At 39.3% G+C, this 11,780-nt stretch overlaps 1 protein-coding gene across 1 annotated transcript; it reads right to left on the reverse strand.

Annotated features, from left to right (window-relative positions):
* Window positions 1-2,546: 2,546 nt before the first annotated feature.
* On the reverse strand, window positions 2,547-7,604 carry LOC115675377 (UDP-glucose 4-epimerase GEPI48). The gene is made up of 9 exons (XM_030598000.2): window positions 7,214-7,604; window positions 6,302-6,351; window positions 5,690-5,825; window positions 4,743-4,844; window positions 4,319-4,546; window positions 4,052-4,130; window positions 3,413-3,495; window positions 2,872-2,963; window positions 2,547-2,688 (listed from the first exon to the last, which is right to left on the reverse strand). Exons 1-9 carry the CDS (start codon window positions 7,394-7,396, stop codon window positions 2,595-2,597), a joined length of 1,047 nt encoding a protein of 348 aa, XP_030453860.1. The 5' UTR covers window positions 7,397-7,604; the 3' UTR covers window positions 2,547-2,594.
* Window positions 7,605-11,780: the final 4,176 nt, after the last annotated feature.

An 11,780-nucleotide genomic window follows, 5' to 3' on the forward strand; every position in this document is an offset into this window, starting at 1 on the left:
AAATTTTAAAATTTGTCACGAGAGTGTAATTGAGTCCTAAAAGTTGGTCCAATAAAGTCTTTCTGTTGATTACACTTTTCGAAAATTTAGGACTCGATTGCACTTTTTAAAAGTTTTAGGAGTCGATTATAATTTCGTGACAAGTTTTAGGACTTGATCTCATTTTTTGAAAGTTATCGGATTTTCAGTGCACTTATTCCAAAATAAAAGCATTAGCTCGACTCGAACATGACCAATCTTACTATTACCAAGTTAAATTATATAAATCAATAATGACCGCCCGCAATTGCCTTTCATGAATTTTACTAGAGTCGAGTTAAATCATATGCATATACTGTTAAGTTGGGTATGGTAAGATTGGAGTATTCGGGATGGTTCGGAGGAGCTTTTTGTTCTTTGGAAATTGAGATTGAGCTTTTAGGTTATGGTGTTGAGCTGCAGTGTCCGGACACACCTATTTCCACATTTGAAAAACCCAAAAAAAATGGTGAAACGAGAAATGAATTCATCATTCCACAAAATAATGACAATGTCGTATTATGCAAGTATGCAGGACATAAAACTTCCACGGCTCCAATTGTTTCGTAAAAAATGATTAAAAGAAAATTTCCTAAAAGTGATTGATTGTGTCGCTTAAAAATTATCCAATAGAATTTTTTTCATCATCGACAACAATTTATGTATAAATATTTTTGTCAACGACGAAAATATTTGTCGGTCGTTCGTTCATTCATTCTTGCATCGATATAAGCGATCATGTTTAGGAAAATATTTTCCAAATCACTCATTTTCAACAAAACAAGTGGAGCCTAAGCATATTATTCAAAAAGAAATAAGTATCCCTTTATCTGCTATAAGGAATTGAATAGTACTCGTGCAATCTAAAAGATCTCAATTAACGTACCCAAAAAATAAATGGTCGAGAAAATTAAGTTTATCAGTTTGTTTCCTCCACGTTTGAATCTACAAAATGACTCATGCAATCTAAAAGTATTCAAATATGATCGTTTTTGGATATTTATTTTACGGGCAAATCTTCAAGATTCGATCCGTTAATCGATTTTAGTCTCAAATTTGTTCATCATCCACAAAATACGTGGTGGGTGTAAGTTTAATAAACATAGCTTCTATTCAATTTTCTTGTATTACCTACAGATTATTGTAAATATTTTGACTTCTTATTTCGTCCATCGTCGATATAAGGTAAGATGTTCTCTCGTCACAGAATCACTTTCTAAGATGAGGAAATCGACACATGCGTCCCAAACGAACCATCCACTATAATCGTAAGATCAATGAGGTGTGGCACATCGACCATTATCGACTCGATAAACTCAACATCAGCCTCGGAGTCGAAGGCCGTCCGAATTTACAGCGCGAGGTCGCTGACCCGGTTGCGCCTTGCCAACTCTGATTTGGTTGCAATCGTATCGTATTCTAACTTCCTGATGCAAGATGTATGCCTTCATGACTATGAGTATTTCTTGGGAACTCCGCTGGTGTTTTGTGGGCGTTGCTATAAATGAAGATGCTAGGAAGCTGAGAAACGAGTTATAGCCCTTTTAGTGTCGATCACGGTTAATCTCCGTGGGTCATGTGAGGCTCAAAAGATTGGCCACGGCGGTGCTTGATAAAAAAACTCAAAAGGCCAGAGAAGATTCTATGGAGTCGGTGGGATAAGGAGTTGACTATTTGTCACGCAGAGGATGCATGTCTAGATGCATTTGGTTCTTCTGAGTTAGGGAGGATTTTGCGGGCATCAATTAACCGCAAATGGATCATGTCGAGAATCCCGGCCCAAGACATGGCTCGGTCGGACACTAACACGCGTAATTGAGTGCCGTGAATGCAAAATCGGGACGGAAACCGTGAGCCCGCTTCAGCAGTCCGCATTGCCTATGAAATGAAGGGAATTTATCTTTGATCTCCTAATTATTTCCAAATGAAGCTTTTCCTAAGCCTCTCTCCTTCCAGAGTCATTTTGGACTCACCTAATCTTAGCATGGTAAGTGCACTGGTCCCCCTATATCCCATGAAAGAATCAAACTCATGAACCGAGCATGACCGGGGCCTTACATGTGAAATCAGATTGCAGAAAATTATTCCAGTCACTTAAAGCTTTACAAGAGAAAGAAAAGCTGAAGAGGACTTTAAACATGGACATTAGTCATTGCTCATTCAAAGCAGAGCCAAGAATACGAGAAATCTGATGAGGTAACTTTCATTCGATCAGGCTGATGTTAAAAACAGTGTTACAGGGACCAGGTTCGGAAACTTCAGTTCAAAATCTCATGCGTTAGCCTCACCAATTTGTTCCCGATGGAACTTGACAATGTCAAGAGAGTGAAGCCAGTCGCAAGAACGCATGATGCCGTAAAGAAAGTATGCACTGCACTTTCCCCGCATAAATAACAAGGCACGTCAGTTTTGTTAAAGTTCATTCAGTAGACTATACAGCCCACTGAACTCGAGATGTAGGTGAAAAGGAGCAATACAACTTTCGTAGATTATTGGGGAGAATCTACCTACAAAGGTCTCTAGGGTAAACAATCAAAGTAAATCTAAAAGACAGGTCATAGGAGTAATCTCAGCTTTCAATCTGATGTCTCAGGAGATCCATAGCCATAAGGGTTTTGGCTGGCCCAGTTCCATTGATCCCGACACATCTCTTCAATCCCATAGTTGGCCCTGCACAGACATTAACATACAAAAATCAGAATCAATACTGATTTTTAACAATAGATGAAACCAGGTTTAATGAGAAGCACAATTCTTATGAAAGTGATGCTAGTAAGATCATCAATGCAATGTGTTTCATCCATGTAATGCAGGACAATAAATGATACAGTGGTCAGGTGAATCAGCCCTTACTTCCAATTCAATTCGCGCTCAGCTTTCTCTGTTGAAGCATACACAATTTCTGCATCGCCAGGTCGTCTTCCAGCTATCACAAGAGGAATTTCCTGGAAAAAGAATAACCCCCACGCTATTACACAAAAGATGATATATTAAGTGCCATGGCACTCAGGTAACATTTTCACATATTGCCCATCATCCCCCTTCAGTCTCACATGGTAAATTTTTATTAGCTTTGAGACGTCTTTCCCAAACTTTAAAATCTCCCAGAATGAATTCGTCACAAGGAATAATCAGAAACTTTACAGTGAAAGTCAACCACTTGATCAAGGCTCGAGATAAAAACTTCAGAACCTTCCACAGGACAAATACACAAAAATGAAGTAGTTGGCTTTGTTGTCGAGTCATTCGAATGCTAAGTCGGTGAATAAGGTCAATAAGCCTTCCGTACCATGGATAGCACATTTTATTGGCATATGCGATCTGTCTTCTTTCGGCATGCTTTAGCGCAATTCAATTAAGGAGTACTACAACAGAGCTTGGATGAAAAAAGTACCTTTCCAGATGCCTTTTCAAATGCAGCAACCATCTCCAAAACTGATGTTCCTTTACCTGTTCCTAAGTTGTACACTTCGCAACCTGCAAATAGATGTCGATCATAAACACATTATCAAGCTCTGCTTCCAGAAGTTCCTCATGAACTATCAAAAGATAATATAGAGGAGCTATGTTTGCTTCCATCTCCGGTTGGAGGGAGTTTCCTCCAACCTCTCCAACCAGGTTCTGATTGGTGGGTTACAAACTAGCACACTAAATTATTTTGCCAATAAGTACACTTGAAACAATTAAAATAGTACATAGACCGCAATATCTGACGGAAAATCCAAAAAGATACTGCAGCTGAAAACAAACATGACTTCATTGTCTGACTATTGTCAAAACACAAAATGAGCAGACAAATGCTTCTCCAGCACGGATAATCAAAGAGAACGTGTCTCTCATAGTCGTCAAATGCACATTCATTGTTTTTATAGATCAATTGATGATGAATATCAGGACAAGATATCCACAATTCACAATACATCAGAAACTGAAATAACACAGGTAGATTTATCCCATCCCACAATCAAAGAAGAACCAAGGATGGGTAGCTTTGCAATTAACTGACATAGAGTGAAAGCACCAGATGACATACCGATACCAGATTCATCAAGCTTGCGCAACGCTGCTATATGTCCATCTGCTAAGTCAATCACATGAATGTAATCGCGGACCTAAAATTGGAAAAAAACCAAGCCATAGCAAGACTAGTAAAAAAACAATATGCATCACAGTAAGCCCAAAATCACCATCTCTTTAATCCATAATCAACAAGACACGCAGTGCCAGTCCCGCACGAAAAGTATAATGCAATTATGTACCATCACTGTTAGATACTGGACTTCCAGAGTAAAAGACATACCCCTGTACCATCTACTGTTGCATAGTCATTTCCGAAAACCGTCAGGGCAGGTCGCCTGCCAACAGCAACTTGCTGCACATATGGCATGAGATTGTTTGGAATACCACGAGGATCCTCACCAATGTATCCACTGGGATGTGCACCCACAGGATTGAAGTATCTTAGCAGTATGATCGTCCACTCAGAGTCCGCTTGGTAGATATCACGACAAATATCTTCAATAATTAGCTAAAACAGAATATAACAACCAAGGAAAGGGTTTTTGTCAGTCAAATGGCAGAGTGACTAAGCATCATTCTATATAAATAATATACAGTAGAGCTTACAACGAGGATTTGAATTGCCATTATGCTTAAAGAAAATTGGCCAGGCGCTGATCAATATAAAGCAACAGATATTGAATGAGGAAAAGAGCAATACGAACCTTGGTTCGGCCATATGGATTCGTAGCACAAAGGGGGAACTCCTCTGTGCATGGGACCTCCTTAGGCCAACCATAGACCGTAGCAGATGATGAAAAAACAAGCTGATACGAATTAAAGGTAAACATTAGTTGGGTCCTTCTCTCTGTATTAAGTAACAGCAGTTGCAAAAGAATCTTCCAGGAATAAAGGCAAAAGAAGGAATGACATTAAGGATAGAGCTATAGAGGAAGATAAACATCATAAGAAACATCAAGTGGTGGATTTTCTTACAGCTCAGGAGATTACTCTCCTGTTCTTTACTGGTACACAGCAAATCTTTCTAATAACCAACAAAAAATTCAGTAAAGCAATGTCACAATCATAAGTTCTACTGCACAAATTCCCTATACAAAACTCCAAATGGATGAGTCACTGAAATATTACCTAATACTTATCCTCAGAACTTTCCAGAGGCTAATGTTTCAGTTTTAAGAAGAGGACAGAGACACTGTAATGAAGGATTTAAACATGGCTTTATCACTCGTTCGCACATGGTTAGAGAGGAAGTAGGTAAGTGATTACAATGTAAATTACACTTAAATAATGAACAACCAGCTGAGAATCTGGAGAAACTCAACAACAGGAAATTGCTATGGAGCGTGCATGCTTGTGAGGCCCACCTCATGTTATGCTATTATTGACATGGAAGTCCAATAGAGCTGGCTGATGATATGGGTTACGAATAACAAACAGCAAATTTTTGATACGTCTATATACTAGGATCTACAAGATTACCTTGTTAAGATTAAAGATATATTATATGTCAAGTGTCAATAAATTAACTTGTTCTTTAGTAAAACAGCCAGCAGATCCTCTACAGCAGCCAGCAATAATCTTAGCAAGTTGGATTCTCATAAGTAAATCCTTCCATGGCTATAGGAGTCTTTCTCGTATGTATTGCACATACCTTTTTACATCCGTGGGAAGCCATCACTTCTAATAAAGTAATTGTCCCAATAAGATTGTTATCATAATAAAGCAGCGGTTTCTGTACACTTTCACCGACTGCTTTCAATCCAGCAAAGTGTATAACAGCATCAAACCTGCAGGATTTAAAGGACAAGACAGTTAAGGAATGTTGGCAAGATTAAAATAATGAGCAAAAAGAAGGACAATGCATTAAAACACATGACTTGAACACACTCTCGTGACTAAATTTTCAGAATGACCTTCATTTTGACATAAATCATCACATTCTCTGAAATGAAATCATCCAACAACAATGTTGGGGTCAGAAGTTAGAACTTCGGTATCAAAATGATCCACTTTGTTTTTTTGGGTAAAGAAAATGATCCACTTTGTTAGTAGACAATGAAAAGAAAAAAATCTTTCCAAAGTAAAATATTGGTTTTCCACAAAAATAGTGGAAATCACTTGTCTGCTGATATGTTCTGTGCAAAGAGGAGCTTTCTTTTGGGAAAGAGAACTGAATCCACTCACGGGCCGACAGAAGCAGAACATTTGTCCCTAAGAGTCAAGAAATACTGTCAAACAAGCAATAGAAATGACAGGGCTTTACTTTGTCGAGGCGAATAGTTCCTCGAGGGCCGGTCTGTCGCGAAGGTCCATCTGCAAGTAAAGGCATATACACTAATGTCAAGGCCATAACAAAGATATGTCGATCCCAACATAACAAGGCCAGTGAAAATGGAGATGTCAATACAAATCATCTCAGTCCAAGAAGGGAAACGAATGAATTCGCACATAGTCAATAGAAGGGGGATAAAAGGGACTTGCCCAGAACAGCCAACATGGGTGTTCAACATTCATCCGCATCTTTCATAACTCAGAACAATATGAAACAATTTTTAATCCCCCGACCCCAGCACCATAAAAATGCAACTTTCAAGCAAGAGCATGAAAAACTGTAGAAATCCACTGGTAGTAATTAGCATTTTACCTATCACATAACAATTTCCTTTTTGTTTCCAAAAATTCTGATGGGGCAATAAGGTTGTAATAACATATTTATATGATCTCAAAGGCCGATAATCAGAAGCCACCAACGTACGTGTCCAATGACGGATTTATGATCACATCGCACAACGAAATATAACTTCGAAAAGAAGCCGATGAAAGGATTCAATCACAAATTCAGAGCAGCACCAACCATCCGAATGACTCCCGAAACAGCATGCTTCATGAAGAACAAAAAAAAAAAAAGGGGGTACAATCCCTAGAATCAAACGCGGAAGTCACCGATGAACACAGCAAAAAAAAAACACCTGACACGCCTTCTCAGCACGGACCGACCAACAACACCTTCCGCGTCCGGAAAAACGAGCGAGTACGATCATGTAATTACCACGCAGTCCAACAAAAGCCAAAAAAAAAAAAGCAAGCGAAGATTTTGCCGACAGCGCCCGGAAAACCGCACGCGCGAGACAACGGAAAGGAATCGTATTCGACCGGGGAAGGCTTTCATGCGAACCTTGCGGAAGTCGAGGTTGGGGCCGTGCTCGCCGGCGAGCTCCCTGACTCTGTGGATGGCGATCTCCGAGGAGTTGTCGAGGTTGTCGACGACGGTGGCCCTGAAACCGCCGAGCAGGAGCTGGAGCACGGTGTGGCTCCCAATGTAGCCGCACCCGCCGGTGACGAGGACGCTGTGCGCCATAACGAGCCGGGGAACAGCACGAGGCTGAGGAGGAGGAGGAGGAGGCGGAGGAGGAGGATGGGCACCGATAAAAATTCAAACTTTCTGCTTTGATCAGACAGGGCGATGGAGGGAAACAAGGAGAGACGCGGCCATTTATAGAGAGCCTGTCTGTGTGATGAGAGAATAATTGCAGATTGTGCGACGGAGCGTTGAAAGAGAGAGAGAGAGAGAGAAAAGCAGGGGATCGATTTGAAAGAGAAATTCCAGGGCAAAAATGAGCACGCCACCACGTGACCATGAGATCCTGCTGAGGGCGGTGAGATCAATTCGTGAAAGGAAATACGAAGGTACGATTGCCCGAGATGAATGCTCGAGTCGCGTTAGAGAAGTCTTGCATCGAAGAATGGGTGTAGTGTAATTTGGCGTAGAGCAATTGATAGATTTGAGTAGAGCTCGTAACTCATTAGGTGGGGTCCAACTCGATGTATTGATTGACGAACTCAGGCTCGGGTTCCCTTTTGGCGATCTCCCTAGGCGAAAGTATCAGGGGCGGGGGGGCTGGCTTCTGTTACATGCTCTCGACAACAACGTTGTTTGAGACCGATAATCAAGAGACCGGTTACAATTTGGTTTTATTAAGCAACGATTGATTTATCTGACATGACTCGCAATATGATTTCTAACTGCTAGATTAATCTTCATAAACCTAAAATAATGGCACTCTACATCGTGTTAAGGTGCTATTGTAAATTTTAGAATACTCTCGCAGAGCGGATTTCAGTATTCTTGATATATAATCACAGACCATTAACTCGTGCACATTCTACAACTAATCATAATTTGATAGGAATGATATTTAGGTTATGTTCACACGGAAAGATCATAAATTGTGTTACATGATATCATATTCAAGGAATGCGCTTTGCCTCCAAGACGCCTCGGCGGTGAAACGGTGGACACGCGAGGCTCAAAATCTCGTGCTAGAGAGCGTGGTGGTTCGAGTAATTTGGATAAGTTCGGCAATGAATCACAAAAAATCTAGGCAACCTTTTTTATCTAATGAATGGAGAGGCCGCTTAGATGTCGCCCGCCCGGGCACCCGCTAAAAACCCGTGTGCACCAAAATCATTTGGATTGCGACCCACATAAATGGTTCAAATTAATAGAATCCACGTGATTTATGGTCATGCAATTTTTTCTGAAGATTGGCAGCAGGATAATATTTCTTTTCAGAAAGTGCAGCAACTTTATTCTCAAGGTCCACGCGGCACAGGTGTCGGTCCTATCTCCGCACAGCACATCAAGATAAAAAAAGAAAATATTCCGACCTAATCTTTTCTTTTTTTGGGTCAGAATTCCGACCTAATCTATTCGCCCTCTTATTTGGCAACAACGTGGCCTTGCTAAACAAAGCAGAAAACAGCAAATTTCTCCTCCAGAAGTTTCTCGCACACTTGGCACGTCTTGATTGAATGAGTGCCTCCCTCTGCAGAAATTGGTCAAGGTGAAGATGAAGATGATGATGATGATGATAACGATGGATATCGATCCACGTAATGCATGTTCCGAGTAATTTTTCATTTTTTGTTCTTCGATTGTTGGATTTTGTTTTTTTCTTTTTAAATTTTTTTTTCTTTTTCTTGGTACCCTTCATATGCTTATAAAGGATTCGAAAGCGACTAGTTAAAGTACATAGAAAGGTGGGGAAATCAAATGATGGGGGTTTTTAGTTATGAAGGTCGCTGCTGGCGAATCAGATGCACTTTTCGACCAAACAAAAATATTAATGAGATGCAGTTAAGTGACGACGATTGTAAATGTGCGTCCGGACCCATAGCTACTGATGAATAACATCATATGAACTTTAGGCCCATTCGTTTTCGCAAAAAATAAATAATTTAAAAAATATTTTCTAAAAAATGATCATTTGTATCGGTTACAGAAATGAATGAATGAAAAATATATATGCAAGTGATCGATTTTAAGGAAAAAAAAATTTCCAAATCATTTATTTTCTGCAAAACAACCGAAACTTTAATTTCGTTTTATTCTGAACAGAAAGTCATTCATCACTCGGATTCTTGTTCGTGGGTATTTAATCTCCCTATAGAGATCAAGATGTTTTGGATTGGGAAAATTGTTCAAAAAGTCTTAAACTTATTGCACTTTGGCCAATTTAATCCAAAATATTTCAATTATGTCATGAACCTTTTAAAATTTGTCAATGTAATCCATCAGGTCAATTTTAGCCAAAAATCGTTGATGTGGATTGACACCCAACATTGATGTGGAATTTTTTTTATTAATATTTAATAGTTTTAATTTATTTTTTTCTTTTCTTTTCTTTCTTTTTTTTTTCTCTCCTTTTTCCTCCGCTAGTCGTGCAAACTCGGCGATGGCCAGCGATCGACCAGAGCTACGACCGTGCGAGGGTCGCCCTCGCTAGTTTTGGGCAAGGGTCGCCCTCGTCCAATGCCAATGAGAGTTAGGCTTGACCTCGTCCGAAAGAAGCGAGGGGCGACCTTGCCTAAGGCCGGCGAGGGCCACCCTCGCTGGTCATAGCCTCTGGCCAGTCGCCGGCCATTGCCGAGGCTGGGCAACTGGCGGAGGAAGAAGGAGGAAAAAAAAAGAAAAAAGAAATTTAAAATAACAAAATTAGAAAAAAAAATTAAAATATAATAAAATTTGTTCATGCCCGGTCATGCTACATACGATAGTCAATGTCCACGTCAACGATTTCCAGTCCAAATTGTCCGGATGGATTATATTGACAAATTTTTAAAAGGTTTATGACTCAATTGGCACAGTTAAAAGGTTGAAGACTGAATTGACAAAAGTGCAATAGGTTTAAGACTTTTTAGAAAAATTAATTTTCCAGTTTTGCGTGCGAGTCCTATTCTCTTTATTCCTCGTAATGTTTGCCTTAGAGAGAAACATGAAATGGGTTGCTTGTGTTGTGACTCGGCTTGGTCAAAAGTGTCTGAATCAATGAGGTACATATCACGAGGATGGTCGGTCGAGCACAACTAAATATGCCTGCCCATTGGATAGGACGAGGCGAAAGTCACGTGGTCTTTCCGGGATACCCTCAAGGAACGCTTCCCAAAAGAGGGACTTTTACGTTTCATAGGCAGCCAAAAGGTCAGCAACATTAAAATGAACATCGAATCACAGTGAAACACCAAACCAGGAGTCAATTGACAATTTAATATCATCTATATAAAATTTTCATGTTATTTCATAAGTCCCTAAATCCATATACAATCATTTTCATTCTATAACTACTTAAATTCATCTCCTAAAATAATCAAGTCACAACTTCCTTCCTTTCGTTCTTTATTAGTTTTTTTTTTCTCGCACACATAATATCCGCCTCTTTTGATAGTGAAATAGGAAGAATATGTGGCGATTTCTTTTCCTGTGTTTTGAAAATTTTGAAATAGAAAAGAATTGAAATCCAAATGGTAAAACATAGCATGAAAAAGAAATGTTATTTCAATTATTTTCGAACAACGAAACTACAAAAATAGAAATAAAATTAGACCTAAGATGGAGACTCCATTTCAATTCTCAATCGTCTTACAAAAGATGGATTACTTTCTTTCTTTTTTATGATCTCACTCCTCTTTTTTATGTATATGGGTCTACGGTGCTCACATGGATTGAACCTTAGACCTGATACCTTTCGGCCGCACTCCCCAATCCCTTTACCAGAAGGGTCGCATATCTATTGGCAAAGATGGACCACTTCATGATGCGAGCTTTCCGGGAAAAGTGTTAAAAAAATCCTAAACCTTTTGCATTTGTGCCAATTTAGTCCTAAACCTTTTTTTGGTGCCAATTGAGTCCTAAACCTTTTTTTGGTACTAATCCAGTCCTAAACGTTTTGTATTGGTGCCAATTCAGTTTTAAACCTTTTACATTGGTATCAATTGAGTCCTAAAACTTTTTTCTGTGCCAATTCAGTCCTAAATCTTTTGCATTGATGCCAATTCAGTCCTAAACATTTTGTATTGGTGCCAATTCAGTCCTTTTAGTTAATTTAGCTAAAAAAGGTTTAGGACTGAATTGACACAAATGCAAAAAGCTTAGGATTGAATTGGCACAAATGAATAAAGGTTTATGACTCAAGTGGCACCAAAAAAAGGTTTAGGACTCAATTGGCACCAATGCAAAAAGTTTATAACTCAATTGGCACAAATGCAAAAGGTTTAGGATTGAATTGGCACCAAAAAAAGATTTAGGACTAAATTGGCACAAATGCAAAAGGTTTAGGACTGAATTAGCACCAAAAAAAGATTTAGGACTAAATTGACACCAATGCAAAAGGTTTAGGACTTTTTTGACACTTTTGCCCGAGCTTTCCTGTTAACACCGTATTGAAAGGAAATTTCATTCTTCG

The sequence above is a fragment of the Syzygium oleosum genome, unplaced genomic scaffold, assembly GCF_021117445.2.
Source record: "Syzygium oleosum isolate NSW1041296 unplaced genomic scaffold, Sole_v2.1 Sole_v2.15, whole genome shotgun sequence".
Classification (NCBI taxonomy): Eukaryota; Viridiplantae; Streptophyta; class Magnoliopsida; order Myrtales; family Myrtaceae; genus Syzygium; species Syzygium oleosum.